The sequence below is a fragment of the Sander vitreus genome, chromosome 16 (genome assembly GCF_031162955.1).
Source record: "Sander vitreus isolate 19-12246 chromosome 16, sanVit1, whole genome shotgun sequence".
Classification (NCBI taxonomy): domain Eukaryota; kingdom Metazoa; phylum Chordata; class Actinopteri; order Perciformes; family Percidae; genus Sander; species Sander vitreus.
In genome coordinates, this window is record NC_135870.1 from 20999947 (window position 1) to 21019827 (window position 19881).

At 40.8% G+C, this 19881-nt stretch overlaps 3 protein-coding genes across 3 annotated transcripts; 2 read left to right on the top strand and 1 right to left on the bottom strand.

Annotated features, from left to right (window-relative positions):
- The first annotated feature begins 31 nt into the window (after window positions 1-31).
- On the top strand, window positions 32-3335 carry LOC144531408 (phospholipase A2-like). The gene is made up of 4 exons (XM_078271515.1): window positions 32-404; window positions 524-671; window positions 770-903; window positions 2988-3335. Exons 1-4 carry the CDS (start codon window positions 356-358, stop codon window positions 3104-3106), a joined length of 450 nt encoding a protein of 149 aa, XP_078127641.1. The 5' UTR covers window positions 32-355; the 3' UTR covers window positions 3107-3335.
- Window positions 3336-4317: 982 nt separating this feature from the next.
- Window positions 4318-5738, top strand: LOC144531385 (phospholipase A2-like). Its single transcript, XM_078271483.1, has 3 exons — window positions 4318-4775; window positions 4878-5011; window positions 5148-5738. The coding sequence occupies exons 1-3, from the start codon at window positions 4669-4671 to the stop codon at window positions 5264-5266; spliced, it is 360 nt and encodes a 119-aa protein (XP_078127609.1). The 5' UTR covers window positions 4318-4668; the 3' UTR covers window positions 5267-5738.
- A 6384-nt stretch (window positions 5739-12122) lies between these two features.
- ppp1r3c2a (protein phosphatase 1 regulatory subunit 3C2, duplicate a) lies at window positions 12123-14049 on the bottom strand. The gene is made up of 3 exons (XM_078271271.1): window positions 13955-14049; window positions 13758-13833; window positions 12123-13575 (listed from the first exon to the last, which is right to left on the bottom strand). The coding sequence occupies exons 2-3, from the start codon at window positions 13769-13771 to the stop codon at window positions 12507-12509; spliced, it is 1083 nt and encodes a 360-aa protein (XP_078127397.1). The 5' UTR covers window positions 13772-13833; window positions 13955-14049; the 3' UTR covers window positions 12123-12506.
- Between the last annotated feature and the right edge of the window lie 5832 nt (window positions 14050-19881).

The window sequence follows — 19881 nt, forward strand, 5'->3', positions numbered from 1 at the left end:
TGTCGAATACATGTAGTGGAATAAGAAGTATAAAGTGGAACCAGAGGAGAATAGTCAAGGCAAGTACAAGTACCTCAAATTTGTACATAAGTACATTACTTCAAGAAATGCAGTAGTTACATTCCACGACTGATACATAACATAGAGACTAGAACATCACTCAGAGATGATCAGGGAGTGTGGGAATGTGTACCTACTTTTACATATGCTGGTTTGTGTTTGAGTCCATGCATTATGAGGCGTGCAGCCCTGTGTAGTATAAACAGCTGACAACACTTCCCAGGGTCTCTTACTATAAAAGAGTGCCTGATGTTAGAGTGAGAGCTACTCTGTGACTTGCCCTCTGACTTACAGGATGAACAGCCTACAGGCTCTAGTTCTCTTGGCTGCAGGCCTCTCTGTCGGTGAGTGGGTACACCTCAACAAAAGCTGTCCATGGTAGTCGGTGTGGTAGTAGTGAATAGATGCATCCTCCAATAGAGTATGAATGGAATTCTGATTGCGTCTGCTTGTTGTGCTTCAGCCCATTCATTAGACTACAAGGCACTCACCCAGTTTAGAAGGATGATCCTGTGTGTGCTGCCTGATAGCTGGCCTGTTTTGGACTACACCGACTACGGCTGCTATTGTGGAAAGGGAGGCTCCGGCACACCTGTGGATGATCTGGACAGGTCATATTTTACTCACTCTGCTTCATACTCAGACGTCATTTAAAAAAAGAAAAGAATTCTGTTTCAAAATTCATCTTGTTTGACTTTTTGACCCGTAGGTGCTGCCATGTGCATGACCTGTGTTACTCTGATGCAATGCAACACCCTGAGTGCTGGCCCATCCTCGACAACCCGTACACAGAGTATTATGACTACAGCTGTGACAAGGCAAACAAGGAGGTCACCTGTGGCAGTGAGTAAACCGAAACCAAGGGTTTCCCTGCTCACTAGATCTTATGAACTAGCTTTTTGCTCATGAAAGTTGCAGATTTTTTTTTTTCCATTTCTATCAGTATACTTTAAGTTAGGGCAGGGCAGTATATCAATATCATATTGATTTGTGACTATTCTAGCGGTTCCATTATTTGCCTTTAACCACTTAGTCATTATTTCCACATTATTGATGATTATTTATCTAGAATCTAATTGTGAAAATCGTCGCAATATCGACATCGAGGTATTTGGTCAAAAATATTGTGATATCTGATTTTCTCCATATTGCCCAGCCCTGCTTTTAGTTATCATCTCAGGTAATATACAGTTGTGTTCAGAATAATAGCAGTGTGTTTAAAAAAAGTGAATAATGCTCAAAATCCTTGAAAAACACTGCACATTCAATTCTAAATCAAAACATGACCAACATTGATCAAGTTTGTGTTCTACCTTTACAGAAAGGGAAGAAAAAGGAATATTAGGCTGCATTTTTCTTTACAAACTCAAACATTTACTGTACAAACTGAAAAATGTCTCAAGGGTTTGCTTTACTTTGAATCACTGCACTAATATTTAGTTCCATAACCATTATTTCTGAGAACTGCTTCACATCTGTGTTGCATGGAGTCGACCAACTTCTGGTACCTGTGAACAGGTATTCCAGCCCAGGACGATTGAACTACATTCCACAATTCCTCTGCATTACTGGGTTTTGCCTCAGAAACAGCATTTTTGATGTCACCCCACAGGTTTTCTATGGGATTGAGGTCTGGGGATTGGGCTGGCCACTCCATAACATCAATCTTGTTCATCTGGAACCAAGACTTTGCTCGCTTACTGGTGTGTTTTGGGTCATTGTCTTGTTGAAAGACCCATTTCAAAGGCATTTCCTCTTCAGCATAAGGCAACATGACCTCTTCAAGTATTTTGATGTATTGAAACTGATCCATGATCCCTGGTATGCGATAAATAGGCCCAACACCACAGTATGAGAAACATCCCCATAACATGATTTTTGCACCACCATGCATTACTGTCTTCACAGTGTACTCTGGCTTGAATTCAGTGCATGGGGGTCGCCGGACAAACTGTCTGCCGCCCCTAGACACAAAAAGAACAATTTTGCTCTCATCAGTCCCCAGAATGTTGCCCCATTTCTCCTTTGGCCAGTCAATGTGTCCTTTGGCAAATTTCAACCTATTCAGTACATGTCTTTTTTTCAGCAATGGGACTTTGCGGGGGCTTCTAGCTGATAGCTTTGCTTCACATAGCCTTCTTCTGATCCTAACAGTACTCAGAGGTGACTTTAAGTCTTCTTTGATTTTCCTGGAGCTGATCATTGGTTGAGCCTTTGCCATTTTGGCTATTCTTCAATCCAGTCGAATGGTAGTTGACCGTTTTTTCCCACGTCGTTCAGGCTTTGGATGCCATTTCAAGGCATTTGAAATCATTTTGGCTGAGCAGCCTATAATCTTCTGCACTTCTTTATATGTTTTCCCCTCTCTAATCAACTTTTTAATCAAAGTCCGCTGTTCCTCAGAGCAATGTCTGGAACGACCCATTTTGCTGAGTATTTCAGTGTGAAATGCACTATAACCAGCATGTGCAACATTTGCTTCCTTCCTTCCTTAAATATGGGCCATAACTGACACCTGTTTGTTCACAGAATCAATCACCTCACTAATTGAACACAACACTGCTGTTATTTTGAACATGCCCCTTTCAATTACAGATTCAATTACAGAGAATGAGCAGCATGCATGTCATGACTGTTGGGTCTGTTGGTTTTCTATGACTCTACAACACTTACCAGTAAATTATTTGCCATGTAGAAATATCACTTCTATCAACAAAAAAAATTGATTTATGAGGTTAGTGATGTTGGACTGCTATTATTTTGAACACAACTGTACATATCAGTGTTAAAGTATATAAACGTTGATGATGAAAAACTGTTCCTGTTATCATCAAATCGATACTATTCTCAGTTTTTTAAATGTTTTCATTTATGGGAATGTTTGTGGGCCTTTTGGTTATCACAAAGTGCTGCTTTATCTCCCTCAGACAAAAACAACGAATGCGAGATGTTCATCTGTGAGTGTGACAGGAAGGCCGCCGAGTGCTTTGCCGTATCACCTTGGAACCCTGAGCACGAGCACCTGCCGAGCGACCGCTGTCAGTAAAGACCAAACTACTGTAGTAAATATATGTGTTGATTATCCTTGGCATATTAGAAATATTCACATATTGACCGTTTACATTTTGCCTATGCATGTCTTATAGTTACTCTATGGGAGTCCACTGATATTGGTGACCCATCATCATTGGCGAGCCATCATTTTTTTGTTTGTTTTTGTTTGTTGTGTTTGTAATTTTGCAGCTATCCTGATAATAAACACATTTTGTTCTGCTTCTCTCATTTTACCTCACTTGTTGTTTACAAATGGCCACTTATTGGAAGGTTAAAATGCGAAATCCCATTATCAATAAAATGGTGCTGTTATGAATGCACAGATGTGCGTGAAAATCTGACACATTCTCCTCCACAGGTACTGTAGCCAATTTTTCTCTCCCTAGGTTTGCAGAGTCATGAACCACCCTCACCCACTCTCCCTCTGATTGGCTAGTAGTTGTTGCCTTCATGGGTTGGGTAGGTTACGTTTAGGCATGAGGAGTGAGATTGGTTAGGGTTAGGGCAGGAATACCGTGGTAAGCCAATCAGAGGCAGAGTAGGATGGGTCATGCCTGTATGCCATCCTAGGAAAAAAACAAACAAAAAAAACATTGTGTACAGTACAACCTTAGAACACTTTGCTCCCAAGTGCTCATTATATCATCCCCATTTGTATCACCACTGATCGTGTAGTCTGGGAATTTTTTCTATGTCTCTGTACTCATGGCAGAACTTTTCGACTTGCAGGTTTTATTTGTCCCATGTTTATCTCTATATTGAACATGAGGATATTGCACATTGCTGTCTGCTTTATGATAACTTTCCCTTTATCATGAAGTCATGCACACATAGTTGACAAATGTCTGACCAGGGTTTCTCGACCTTTTCGGAACCCTCAACCCCATGTTTAAGGCACAACCACATCAAATTATCAATTACAGCCTTCGAGTGTCATTGTGAATTTAAGCATTACACACACACATATATGATATAGAGACTAGAAAATCACTTAGAGAGCAAATACCTCAACCAAGGCGGATGAGACATTTGAAACCTTTTAAATGAGTCTTGAACATAACTTGTGACCCTATTGGTATATCTAGGAGCCCTAACTCCAGAGCTGAGCAACTCTAGTCCAGACAGAACATCAAACATATGGCTCAGGGTTCAGGGTTTTGAGAGTGTGAGAGTTTTAGCTGCGTTTACATATGCTGGCTTATGTTTAATTCTCAGAGGCTGTGCGTTGTGAGCCGTGAGACCCTGTGTGGTATAAACAGCTGACAGAGCAGTTCCCAAGGTCTCCTACTTGATAGAAAAAGAGTGCCTGATGTTAGAGTGAGAGCTACTCTGTGACTTGCCCTCTGACTTACAGGATGAACACCCTCCAGGCTCTGGTTCTCTTGGCTGCAGGCCTCTCCGTCTGTGAGTACACCTCAACAAAAGCTGTCCATCTGTACGCATGGTGGTCGTCAATAGATGCATCTTCCAGTATAAAATGGAATTCTGATTGCTTCTGCTTGTTGTGCTTCAGCCCACTCATTGGACTACAGGGCACTCACCCAGTTTAGAAGGATGATCCTGTGTGTGCTGCCTGATAGTTGGCCTCTTTTTGACTACGCTGACTACGGCTGCTATTGTGGAAAGGGAGGCTCCGGCACACCTGTGGATGATCTGGACAGGTCATATTTTACTCACTCTGCTTCATACTCAGACGTCATTTAAAAAAAAAAAAAAAAAAACCTTTTCCAGTCTGTTTTAAATTCATCTTGTTTGACTTGTAGGTGCTGCCAAGTGCATGATCAGTGTTTCAATGATGCAATGCAACACCCTGAGTGCTGGCCCATCCTCGACAACCCGTACACAGAGTATTATGACTACAGCTGCGACAAGGCAAACAAGGAGGTCACCTGTGGCAGTGAGTACAGCGAAACGAAGGGATTTTCCTTGTGTTCCTGTCACAGTCAAACTGACATTATTCTCAGTTCCTTTAAGTCATAGGAATATATGGGCCTTTTGGTAATCACAGAGTGCTCTCTGTTTATCTCCCTCAGACAAAAACAAAGAATGCGAGATGTTCATCTGCGAGTGTGACAGGAAGGCCGCCGAGTGCTTTGCCGTATCACCTTGGAACCCTGAGCACGAGCACCTGCCCAGCGACCGCTGTCAGTAAAGACGGCTCACAAAAAGTGACAGATCAATTGGTGTTGGCTCATTAGAAATTTTCACCTTATACATTCACACATGCCCGTATCACAATTTCTGCATCTGCCAAATTACTTTTGTTGGGTTTGTTATGTAATGTGAAGTTATTCTGATGATAAACACAGTTTGATCTCTTATTTTACCTCACGTTGCTGTTTTAACCATAGAGGGCACTGTAGTCTTATCTTTTTTCTTTCCTGGTTTGCAGAATGTAGGAGTAGAGTAGCCTACAGCAGACTCACAGCATTTGGTGTCCATGTCAGCTGTCCTGGTAGGCTTTCTTTTCTTTAAGATAATTTTTTGGGCATTTTTAGGCCTTTATTTTGACAGGACAGCTGAAGACATGAAAGGGGAGAGAGAGGGGGAAATGACACGCAGCAAAGGGCCGCAGGTCGGTGTCGAACCCGGGCCCGCTGTGTCGAGGAGTAAACCTAATATAAGTGGGCGCCCGGATAGCTCAGTTGGTAGAGTGGGCCCACTCTACCAACTGAGCTATCCGGGCGGCCACTGGTAGGCTTTCTGTAAAAGTCCCATATACTGTTTGTAATATTTGTGTATAGTAGAACACATATTTTGATACCTTTTGAAACCTTGTAAACTTAGAATTTCACAATACACATTTGCATGTTGCATGCAGTTTATTCTTAATTCATTTACATTAGATAGAAAAAAAGCTGAATAGGTTGATCACATAAAACTTAAAGCTGTTTCAGAGGCACTGACACTTACTGAGCTCATCGTCTTGCCTGACAAATGTACACATAATAGTGTATGTAGGTTGAAATGGCTACTTTTGTGAGGTTGAGGAGGGTCACTCTAAACCGAGTATTAATTCTGCCATCAGCCACTTTTGGCAAAAACATTACAAACACAGTGTTGGGTAACAAACAGTCAATTTCCAACTGCTTTTGTATCACTGGCACCACTGCTGATTATACAACCGCTGGCTATGTTTATAATGTCTTCCTCTTTAAAGCTGCTAAACACAACTGATAATTGCAAGTGACATTTTGGTTGCTTTTGAAGTTACTTGGCACCAGAATAAAACTATTTCCGGTCATTGCAGCCTAGTGTCTTTAGTTTCAGCAAGCCACTACTGTTTGCTCCCAGCAGCTCACTCTTTGTGATCACAGCTGTGGCTGCAGCCTACTGGAATCAGTCTTCAGGCTATTGTGCCGACAGCACTAAGCATCAGCACTGTAAGCACCAGCAGCTGGTAGCTGGCAGCTGGCCACAAGCCAGCTGTAGCTTCTGCTGGCTTAAAGATAAAATGAGAGAAACGACAAATGCAAAAGAGCAAAAATATATTTTGACCACTGAAAAGCCTTTATCTAACCTAATACCTTTTGTAAATGCGTGCAAATAGTTGTTATTATATGTAACTTTGCTGTTGTTATGGTTGGTAGAAGTGGCTAAGGCACCTGGTTGTGCCTTGCAGGAGACTTGTTGTCTGAAGTCAAATTGATGAACATGATTTACACTTTGATGCCAAAACAGTGTTTCCTACAGTCTTCCAGACAAAATGACCAATAGGTCAGAGCTGTGGTCTTTTGATTCTGCAGTGAAGTGCAGCCAAACTAAAAGTTGGGGATGGTTAAACTTTTTTCGGCCAGAGAGCCATGTGACACCTGTGACATGTTGACTTCTGTTACAAAGAACATTCTTCCTGCCAGAAACACATGAACATGCCCAGGGTGGGAAATTCACAGCAGCCACTAGCCAAATGCTGGCAAAATATGCAAGTGGCTGCTAGATTTGCTTCACTCACCAGCAAAAAATAAAAAATAATATATTGAGTGGTTGGAAAATTTTGGAATCCATGAGCCACAGTGGCAGGTAGACAAAAAAAGTAAATTTCCAACCCTGAACACGCCTCTCGGCTACAAAAGAAGTAATTATTGCGATGAGTGGCACTTCGCCGCTGCTTGGTGTGTTTTCAGCAAAAGGCTGCATTTACACCAAATCATGTGTTGTGGCTTCTCAGGGCCATCCAATCTCTGTACGGGTTCTCGGCAGTAAGTCGGACTCGTTTCAGGTGAGAGTTGGCCTCCGCCAGGGCTGCGCTTTGTCACCAATCCTGTTTGTAGTATTTATGGACAGGATATCGAGGCGTAGTCGGGGTGGAGAGGGGTTGCAGTTCGGTGGGCTGGGGATCTCATCGCTGCTTTTTGCAGATGATGTGGTCCTGATGGCATCATCGGCCTGTGACCTTCAGCACTCACTGGATCGGTTCGCAGCCGAGTGTGAAGCGGCTGGGATGAGGATCAGCACCTCTAAATCGGAGGCCATGGTTCTCAGCAGGAAACCGATGGAGTGCCTTCTCCAGGTACAAGTACCTTGGGGTCTTGTTCGCGTGTGAGGGGACAATGGAGCGGGAGATTGGTCGGAGAATTAGCACAGCGGGTGCGGTATTACATTCAATTTACCGCACCGTTGTGACGAAAAGAGAACTGAGCCAGAAGGCAAAGCTCTCAATCTACCGGTCAGTTTTTGTTCCTACCCTCACCTATGGTCATGAAGGCTGGGTCATGACCGAAAGAGCAAGATCCAGGGTACAAGCAGCCGAAATGGGTTTCCTCAGGAGGGTAGCTGGCGTCTCCCTTAGAGATAGGGTGTGAAGCTCAGTTATCCGTGAGGAGCTCGGAGTAGAGCCGCTGCTCCTTCGCGTCGAAAGGAGCCAGTTGAGGTGGTTCGGGCATCTGGTAAGGATGCCCCCTGGGCGCCTCCCTAGGGAGGTGTTCCAGGCACATCCAGCTGGGAGGAGGCCCCGGGGAAGACCCAGGACTAGGTGGAGGGATTATATCTCCAACCTGGCCTGGGAACGCCTCGGGATCCCCCAGTCGGAGCTGGTTAATGTGGCTCGGGAAAGGGAAGTTTGGGGTCCCCTGCTGGAGCTGCTACCCCCGCAACCCGACCCCGGATAAGCGGACGAAGATGGATGGATGGACTTTTTTTGTGTGACTGAACTGTTGTTGTATGCATGTAATTTGATCACCGGTGTCTCTTGAGATCAAGTGTCCAGAATACATAAAGCTTCATTAAAGGGGTGATAGAATGATTATATAGGGTATTTCACTGTTCTCCTAATAGGGTATGTAACATTGGTTGGGCTGAAAATTGCCCAAGTGCTATTCTGTGGGCCCTTAACTACCCCTGTGAATATGGCGCTATTTGGAACAAGAGCTTTTCTTCCAAATATGGTGTGCTCATGAATATTTAGATGAGCTATGTGCTGATTGGTGAGCGAACCACATACACATACATTGGAGACGAGACAGCAGGTCTCATATTTCAGACACTGCAACGTTATACATTGTTTGTCTGCTATTTTGTAATATACGTATCATATAAAATTCACTTCTGAGAATTTATGTGATAAATCAACTATATAAAGCTCAAATATGGGCCGTTTTACAAAAATTGATGGCTAATTCTAAATTTGGTAAGACGTGTTGGACTGGGCTCCATACCCAGGGCAAAGTCACCGTTTCTGGGTTACTGGACTACCGGTCCGCAGAGCTGGCCGGCTGCCAGCTGCCGGCATAACTAGAGTATATTTACAGTTTGAATTTTGTCACGCCACTTATATTACAGCTACTCCAAGGTCTTACAAAGCTAACACTTGTGTCCGATTTCAATTTAATGCATTTTTGTGAATATGAGGGGTTTCGTTAGCTGCTAGTGTCCCTTCAATCCTATGTGTACAGATCGCGGCTAGTTAGCTACACTTTTGGCATAACTAGAGTATATTTACAGTTTGAATTTCGTCACAGGTACCCTAAGGCCTTACTAAGCTTAGCTAACACTTTTGTCCGATTTCAATTTAATGCATTTTTGTGAATTTGAGAGGTCTAAGAGGAGGCTAGCTAGCTCTCATTGATAGAGCTCCATCCAGCCACGGGCTCTATCAATGAGACTCGCGGACAAGAGCCATTTATTTCCCCTATCGTTTGTTTAAATAACTCAACACACATTTCCATTATAAGATTAACTGGAACCTGTGGTAAGAGATTGACACCTGCCATTTAGCAGGAAGAGGGGAGCTGCAGGCCCTGGAGCTCTGTCAGGGCAGCAGCGTTTGGTAGTCCAGTAACCTAGGAACGGTGACTTTGCGCGGGTATGGAGCGCCGTGGGCTGCCGGCTGTGACAGAGCTCCATCTAGCTCACAGCAGGCCGGGGTCTGTGAAGGAAGGCAGGCTGGGCGTCGAGGCAGCAACCCAGGCAGCACTGGCCGCTGAACTCTGACACACAGTTGGACAAAATTTGCAATTAGCCATCAATTTTCGTAAAACGGCCCATATTTGACCTCTACATAGTTGATTTCTCGCATAAACAAGTCTCAGAAGTGAATTTAGTGGTAAAATAGCAGATGAACAATGTATACAATTTCTGAGATCTGCGCAACCTATTCAGAAGACTACCTGATCTCAGATCAGTGGTGTAGCCTATGTAAATGTTGGGGCGTGACAAAAGGTAGAGACTAGAGCCAAATAAGGAGGAGCCACCGAGTGGTTAGTTTAGATTTGCCCGTTTTCAGAGGCAGTTTCAAATTGTAAGATTTGCAGAGGAAAGAGGTGTCAATGGGATTTTGAGGTTCTATGTATGTCCTAGTTACCCACCAAACTGTCATTATTCAACTATGACAAGGTAAAATCGGTTTTGCATTCTATCATCCCTTTAACATTAGGACCACAAAGTCCTTTAACATGTGAATAGTTTACGATTACACTTGAGATTATGGGCTGCCAAAAGGCTCTGTAATTTACCTTTACTGTAGTTGTGATAATGTGTCTGGTTCCATGGCTCTGTTTAGCTTATTATTCATTGGATGTTAAGAGGGGAAAGATCTAACACCTGACACCATCCCGACACTGTTGAGCCTTATCAATAAATAAGTGCTTATAGGGTACAAGGTGTGTAAACCTGCCACATGTGCGAACTGCCTTCAATGCGACATTGCAGTTGATGTCACAAAGGCGGTGGTCCTGGCAGGACTCCAGCCTGAAAGAAAAGAAAATGAAGGACAAAGAAACAAGTCTAACAGAAAGGTGACTAAGAAGGAGTGGAACAAGAGAAGCCCACAGAGAGACTTTCTCTCTGTGGCTTCAACAATATCTAATGAGGACTCCACCCTTGCGTGTAAACACAGGCACAAAGTACACATTTATCCAAAGTACATGCTGGTGCCGATGATGCCATGGTTACTTTGCTATTTGCCATACCAATCAGGAACAGTATATAAGTAGCAATTACCAGCGTGTTATTCCACCTTTCACAGCAGGAAGCGGAGTGTCTAGAACAGGCTGTCTCATGCAAACCATGTGTGCCCAGAACATTTTTCAGTTTGTTGACTTATTACCAGAGCCATAAGAGAACTGAACACGGTCAAACTCTGACTGTTTACACTGATATCGTCTGCACTGCATTACCTAAGTGACATTACAACTGCACCTTTGTATTTATTTTTGTATTAATGTATGTATATATTAGGGCTGTCAAAATAACGCGTTAATTTCGATTAATTAATCTGAGAAAAAAAACGCAAATTAATCCATTCCATATTGACGTTTGACCCAGAGCCGTTCTAGCCACCATTGGACTGTAAAATGAAGGAGGGAGACGAGAATGTGCTGCCTGGATCATTCATTGGATCATTTACTTTTATATATATATATACACACACACACACACACACACACACACACACACACATGTATACCTATACACACACACACACACATATATATATATATATATATATACACACACACACATATACACACACACACATATATATATATACACACATACACATATACACATACATATATATATATATATATATCTATATCTATATATATACACACACACACACACACACACACACACACATACATACACACACACACACACGCATATATACACACACACACGCATATATACACACACACACACACACATATATACACACACACACATATATACACACACACACACACACACACACACACACATATACATATATACACACACACACACACACACACACACACACACACATATATACACACACACACACACACATATATACACACACACACACACACACACACACACACACACACACACACACACACACACACACACACATATATACATATATACACACACACACACACACACACACACACACACACACACACACACACACACACACACACACACACACACACACACACACACACACCAACTGCACCATAGCATATTTCTTTTACATATGTTCCCAAAAGTATTACCTGTATACAATCCACTACAAGTACAATATCTATCTACTCTTTTAGTCACAGCAATATTTTATCTATAAACATTTAATTATGTTGTTGTTGTTTTTACCCATTTTTAGATTTTCTCTATCTTTAGTTACTGTTTTAATATATGTGTGTATACGCCGTCAGGATTGCTACTTTTTTTTAATTGCAACTAATTTAGTTACACTATTGTGCAATCACAATAAAGGAATTATCTTCTTTCCTATTCTGTCTGGTATGCATGACACATTGGAAATCTGAGCCAAGAGAAATAACGTCTGTGTGAAAGTACATCATGATCATGCCGCCCTGTTTCTTAATCAGGGCTTATGTATTATGCTACAATGCACAAAAGCACACTGTAACCCTTGTGTTGTTTTCCCGTCGCCCATGCAACTTTTTGTTTTTCATTTTTGTTGAGTTGTTGCGCTTTTTTTTAAACTTTTCAACATTTTTGAAGATTTCTTTCAGACATTCAAATGCTAGAAAATTGAATAAACACCCACATCCAATATGAACAGTGAACTGACCATTTATTTTACTTGTAAAGAGTGTTGTGACAATTGTTTTGAAAGAAATCCAAATTTCTGATATATAGAAACATTGAAAATGGGTCACATTTGACCGGAGGACAACAGGTGCATTTACTAAAATGGCATGTGTTAAATGATTAGGATTTCACTTCTGCAGAGGGAAGAAAAGAGCAAGAAAAGCTTCTTTAAAAAAAATTTATTTAATCAGAACACTAAGGCAGCATGTATTATTCATATTTCAGCAGGGTAGTTGAGCTAATATGGGTGAGCTGTTTCTGAACAGTAGGCTTCAGACCATCCAACACTGGAGATTTCAGAAAGTCCATACATCCCTAAAAGCCCTAATTTCTTAATTATCATATTTACATTATTTGCATATTTTCATAGCTGTGTTGAGAGGGCTAGTTTCAACACAGGGCTTTGTTGAACACAGAGTGTTCCACTCTGTTCTGACTCTGCTTGACAAACTCCTCTGAAGTTGTAGATCAGCAGAGTTCTGCATCCTGAGGGACACATGTGAAGGCCACGATTGTGCCCGATGGTGTGAAAGTGTGGGGTAACAACGGTAAGTGTTGCCTTGGTAACCATCCGATCCATCTTTTTCCACACACACCCTGTAATTCTGCCCCATGTTGTCGTCCCAGTGTGGCGTTGAGCCAGGTCCAGGCGTTAAGGACACACAAAACTCGACTCGCTCATTCGGATCTATGTTCTTCGGTAAGCTTAAGTCAAAAGCAAAAACGTCGATATCACAACCCCCATAGCGCTGCTGCTGCAGGAATGTGCAGGGGATGTCATGGTGGCTCTGCCAAGAGTCAAAAGTCACCCTCACATGCACAGCCTTGTCGATACCGACATGGGAGACACGCACTTTGCCACTCAAGGAGTGCTCGGAAACGTTGCATCTCTCCAACTGTACACGCATGTCTCGCAGACGTGCAAGGAAGGCTTTGAAGTCAAGTGTTGGCTGAGGGAAACCCAGGCGCAACTTGTAACGCTGCAGTTTGTTTGAGGTCAGCTGTTGGCCTTGCAGTTGGGCAAGGGAGGGTTTCATCACCAGAGTGGAAACAGGGGAAGAGTCCTCAGGGATAAATAGCCGTACAGCAGTGAGGGCCAATCCCTTAGCGTCTGCGAAGATCACATGCTTCTTGTTCAGGCCATTGCTGTCCCTGCGGAAACAGCTCCGAGGTTCTGAGGACACAGGGGAGGAGGGCAGCGATGAGGATGAAGCGAAGGGGGAAGAGAAGGAGGGCTGCAGAGAGTGAAGGCCGGTCCTCGGCAGGCAGTTGGCTGGCCGATAACGACGCTGTGTGGGTTTCAGAGGAGACGTGGACAGCAGCTGATAAAGAGGTTGACGCTTGCTGAGGCTCAGACACTTGGCGAGGTCAACTGGCATCACAGCTGGCGGTGGGTGACTCCCGAAGGCATGGAGAACTCTGAGAAGGAAGACGTGATGGGGTTAAAATTAGATAAAAAAAGGAGTCGTCACACATATTTCTCTTTTAGCATAATTGTGATTTCACTGCTCTAATACCTTACAGGTAATGTTTTTTTTTTTTTACCAAATGCACTGTGTGATTGCAGTAAAAGGAGTTTAATTAAAAGCACAGTAGCTTACCTTGCACAATTCATTTCTACGGACTGTTACACTGTAAGTATGTCGTCTTCACCGGAGGGTTGCCGCAAAAAATCATCTATATGCAGAAATCAGGTTTAGTGAACAAGTAAAACTTCTTCAAACTAAATTAAACCCCAATCAGATACAATATACACAATACAATTGTCTAGAAGAATTCCAAAGCAAAATATACTTACAGGCTTGAAACCACAATGGCAGAGCAAAAAGAAAGAGGATCGTGGCTGTGGTCTGTCTCTGCTCTCTCTGGAGCTTACTGTGTGTGTGGAGTTTAGAAACGAGGCCGTACTTCTGTGACACCCTGTGGGTAGAGTTCGGCCAATGAAGTGAAGCGCCTTTGTTTTTGTCCTGCCCCCAAAACACTGTTGCATGGGAGGAATCCAAGCTCTCATTTCATGTAATTCTGCTGTCATGATCCAGTTGCTCAAATTTTGAACAAATATAAACTTTTTTTTTCCTTTTTCTAAATGTAGATAAAGACATTACCCCTAGTTTATGGTGCAACCCAACATAAATAATAAAGTGGAACATATAGACACGTATGCATACAGTGTGGGGCATGTATTTTTACACATGTAGGCCGAACATAGGCCAAAGCCTCTTGAGAAAATGAAAAAGATAAATGGATAGCCCTTTCAAATTACATTTTACTCCTTTACCCAGTTTCAGATAAAGGTAGGCTGACAGCGCAATATCCAATTAGACTCTAAATTTACAAAAATAGAATTAACATTTGTTTCCATTAATCATGTGTAGATAAAGGGATGGACCTCAAGAGAAAATTGTAATGCATAAAAAGAAATGGCCCGACATTAAGCTTTGATGTTGCTGAACGAGAGAATGTCATTACTGTTCATGGTTAAAAGAACGGTAACTTCTAAGGGTATCTTCTTATCAAACTCTCAGCAAAAGAGCTAACAGGCTAAGTGTATTTCCTAAAATGCCAATTTGTGATATATTTTAATATATATATATATATATATATATATATATATATATATATATATATATATATATATATCTCCTGTGTTACAGTTTCTACTGGCGCCTTGCTTTTGCTGAAAACAGGCTCAGGCCAGTCTGGGAGTTTTCACCATGCTGCACCCCAGGTGCAACATTCCAATGTTATAACAAAGTTTAGTAACTGAGAGAGACTTCCAATAATTTTTAGGCGCTGTCTAAGTTTGTTTAGAGAAACAGGTTTATTCATGACAGGCTGAAACAAAATCAAATTCTATGAATTGAAAGAGATAAAGTTCTTGTAAAGGTTTGGTGTTCTGTCCAGAAACACACACATACACAATAGCCAATGTGTTAAAATGACAAAAAAATTATTTGTGTGTCTGTATGTGACTGATATGGGATCTTCTTTTATGGTTTGGTTTCCACCTGCTTTCTCTCATGAGATGTGTATTAGGGTGCATTCTGAAAAAAGGGCTGTATGCTCAACATACTACTTACAACCTAGATGTGTTAAGGGATAAATCATGAAAAGAGGTGTATGCTAATACCCGTTATGGATTGTACCACAACCCAAAGTTGGCAAAAATGTAAAAGTAGGACACTCATGTCGGTCTAGTAAAATGTTTAAAAGGATAACAAAAAAAGTGCTACTATGGTTAAAACACGTTGGCTTTGTGCCTGGCGTATAAATATATAGCAATAATGAAACTTGAACCACTTTTGCAGGTATACAGTAAATGTTCAGCAATACCGTTATATAAATATTGTCTATTCCACCACCAGCTGTGCCTTCACAAAATGCTTTATTTCCCCTTTATTTATAAGAGCTCATTTTTCAAATGTGCCTTACTTTTCATATCAGATTATAACATTGCAGTGATCAAAATGCTTTAAATGTCCCGTATTGTAAAAAGTGAGATTAACATGTCTTTGTTGATTAGAAAGCAGGTCAAGGTGCTATATTAATTCTGGGAAAGACAAAATGGTCAACCCACAGAGAAATGCACACAGCCTGTATACAGAAACAGTGTCTTTAAACGAGCCGTCAGGACTTCTGTACGGTGGCTTAAACAAGCCCTAAAAAGCGTTTCAGACAGAGGGTGAATACAGATATATTTGGACAGACAGTTTGAGAAAAATAATGTCTTTGGAACATTAAAGCATGTAAACATGTTCTAGTAGAAACCCAAAATACAAGTATGAACCTGTACATTTGCATAATATGGGACCTTAGGAGTATTCATATTTTTGGAACAATACTTGTTTTAAATGGAAATTTTGGGTTTAAGGCCAGAGCCTTGGGGTCAAATTATTAATTAAGAGTTAGCTTGTTTCTCATATAGAGAGCACAAGTGAAAGTTATTTTTGAAATACAAGTAATACACAGCTGCATTGAGAACAGCTTCAGCAAAATGCTTTTTACAAAGAATCAATTAGTTTCAGAACATCTCTTTACTATATTTAAATAATATATTCCACACTGTAGCCTCGTATCATATTAACCTATAGTACCTCCAGAGTCATCTTACTTATGCAGTATGCAGAAGGGCCGATACTGGAGTGTCAGATGCACTCTCTCTTTTTCCACTTCAGTACATACACATGACAGTCTAGCCACTTGTCAAGTCATAAAACGTAATTCTCTAAAGTGTTGCCAATGAAGGCTTCCACCATCATCATAATTATTAAATAAATGCACGGCCGTCTATAAAACTCACATATCGATGCTGTATTCATCATTCAGACACATTCATCAATATATGATTACAGGTGGCACAGGTGGTTGTCTATTATCTCATTCTTATCTTACTGCCTGTTTACTCATCTCACCTCATACTATATTATGATATGCAAAGGTCATGAATCCAGTATAGCACGTAATTAAATAAATTAATCTGACTTCCCCCAGCCGGTCCTCCCTCCAGTCATAGAAACATGACATAGAAAGTCATGATGCAAACCAGTTGGCTGCTGTCTGCTGCATGCAGATGTTCAATGAGCTCACATTGAGTCATACGGCACGCATCATTAATCTTAGTTCATAGCGTCTGTCTGTCTGTGTGTCTAGATTTCTTCTTGTGTCATTATTATGGGCTCAAATGGATTTAAAGAAGACATTTGTATTTGTGATGTTTTTGACTATTAGTGGGATCAACTGTTCGTTTGTAATTTCACTGCAGCATGCTCTCTCCCTCATAAACACTCCTCCTGTCACTAATTGCCACTAATGTCTATAACACATTAGGAGTACATGCTAAGCTGAGCCGTTTGTTCTCGTACAACAGGGAGTTACGGGGGGTTAGCTTGTGACAAAACAAATTAGGCCCCCATTTGCATGCTTTGAAAGACGTTAAAAAAATGATTGCATGCAAATGTATTTTTTTTATTTGCTTATGAAGGCAATGATCTGAGTTGGGCTGTTCAGGTGTGTCTCTGCATGTTTGCTCATATATTAAAGAAAGAAAAAGAAACAGGCAGCCTTTTTATACATCATACAAGTGAATCAACAGTGTCCAGTCAGTGAGACACGTTTTCACGTTTTCACGTCTTTCACTGGCGAGTTCACCGCAACGTCACCAACCACAAGTATGCATTTATGGCAGTTTCTTTCTTCTTTGTTCCTCATGTGTTTATCCTTGCCAGCGCTGTGTTACACTGTGCACGATGAACTAACGCTGCGCCCTTCAAGCCTTGTCATGAATGTGAAAAGTTGCTTTCGCAACAGCATAATTACACGGCTCATTGTTGTCAAATAATCCACATTATATGGGTGTTCCTTCAAAAACCAAACCAACCTGAAAGCAGTCTCTGTGGTTTGTTACTTGTTGCATTATTTCTTTAAAATTGTGTGTTGGGATCATCCTTTTTGTGGACATCAACTGTCTTATTCTTATATTATAATAATGGCAAACTCTGAATTCTATTCCAAGAAACATTCATAGTTGCAAGCACGTAGGTCTACTTGCTTTATGTGAGCACATATGATAATCACAAGGCCTAAGTCTGTTTTTTTTCTCTCATCACTGAGTTAAAGTTAGTGCCGTTTTTGATATTGCGCCGCCACTAAATGATGAAGGCAGGACTAGCATGCCGGTATCTTAGTGATGAATCACCCTCATACATGAATCTTTCATCAATAATAGCCATATGCATGTTCCGTGGTGATGAAGATACAGACAAATAGAAATGCATGGCGAACGTAGCAGACCATTTCAGAGACCCCTCCCAAACTTTCACAAATCATATTTTCGGGGGGAGCTCATGTCTTATTAAGAGGAGCCAAGCTCCCCCTGGCTCCCCCGTAGTTCACATGGTTTTGTGGATGTCTGTGTGTAGCATGTGTGCAGTAACCAGCAACCAACAATTTAGATTTCCCTTTTTTTTCCCCCCATTGCACTATATCAACACAATACTTTTCACAGCTGGAGTTAAATTGCTGATGTAAAATACGTATTAGTATATTTTTTCCAGTCATTTATTGACAATACAATAAAATCAACCAACCATACAATTATGAAAGTGGCTAAATTATAATAAATCATCATATAAAAAAATAAGACAAAACAAAACAAACGTGTGCTGAAGCCTCAGGTTGTTGTCCCTACCCTTAATTAATGTAATTATAGGAAACAAGGATTTCAAAGAAGGACAGAGAAATATAGAAAAAAAAATGCAATAAAAATAGGAGGAAAAATGTTTTGTTACTCAAAATATTAAATAAATAATTAAATAAATTCTCATACTCTAATTTTGGTGGAATATTTTCTTGTATGTTCCAAACGTAGTAATGAATTATTGATAATACAAAATACATCAATTATTTGATGGCTATTCATTTATGCAGTTTTTACAATTTATTGGGGAATGAATGTACTTATTTATACCATATTTCCATACTTAATATAACTTGTTTCTGAAAATATAATAACACACTGTTGCAAACCACTTTGTCGGATATTACGCTTAAAACACTTTTGAAGTTTTAATTTTAAATCTGAAATGCCTCAGACACTTTTTAAGACTCAAGTCCATTCTGAGAAAATACATAAATAAATATATAGCTATAATAATGGTATCTTCAAAGCCAAAACTTTATTTCTTTTGGCGGAAAGAAAATAACATCTTCAAAGCCAAGACTATATTTCTGCCTGCAGAACGATTATAACCGCTTTTAAGAGGAATGATGAGGGAGGCTGATGTAAGCTTGCAGGGTTAGAGCAGAAAATTGCACACTGTAACCCCATTACCACCCTTGGCTGAGTGAAGATAGCACCCTGCAGGACCTCCATCATCGTTTGTGCTGACTTTCTACGCAGCCAGAAGGGCTATGGGAGGAGCACCCTCCTGTGGGAAGAGAAGGGAGGACTCACTGGAGTGTTTATATAACAGGAGGAGATGTGTCTAAGTTATACTTGAGATACTTGAGGTAGGAGTAAAGCATAATCCCACCTGTTACATTTCCCTGAATACATTCATTTTTTGACTTTTTCATTTTCTTTCTTTATCACGTTCTGAGCTTCACTTGTTGGTTGCCAATTCAATTTTTTGGTAAATTATATGTTATAATATATATTATATTCTGGGATATTGATGGATAAGATAAGCATAAAGTAATCTGAAAATAAACTCATGTCTATATTATGTCAATTTTGAGGGTACCCTTGCCTGCCTCCTAGTCTTAAGTAAAATGTCTCCGACAGCATTAGAAAAAAAAATAGGTATGGCAATACTTTTATAGTCATTTAACAAAAAATAAGAAAATCCGCTCTATTCAATCATAGGCCTTTCCGGCTTATGGGACATGGGGGAGAATTCAATGCCGTCCTTCAAATCACATTGAGTAGCTTCCAGGAATGTTCTGATATTTGAATATCTTTACCTTGAATAAATTCAGCAGTGCAGTGTAAGTGGATTATGTCTGGTTGTACTTTGGCAATTCTCACTTTTACAAATCATATCACAATGATACATCTGTAACTTACAATCCTGTTCCCTTCTGCCTTTATTAAAATAATTACAACAAATAATATAGTGTATAAATCGTATGTCTATGCACTGGCTCTTTTACAGTGTTATTGTTTTTTTTAAAGATCTAAATGGCACCAGAGTGTCTGGCCTCTTACGTCTTGGATTTTTACTGTCC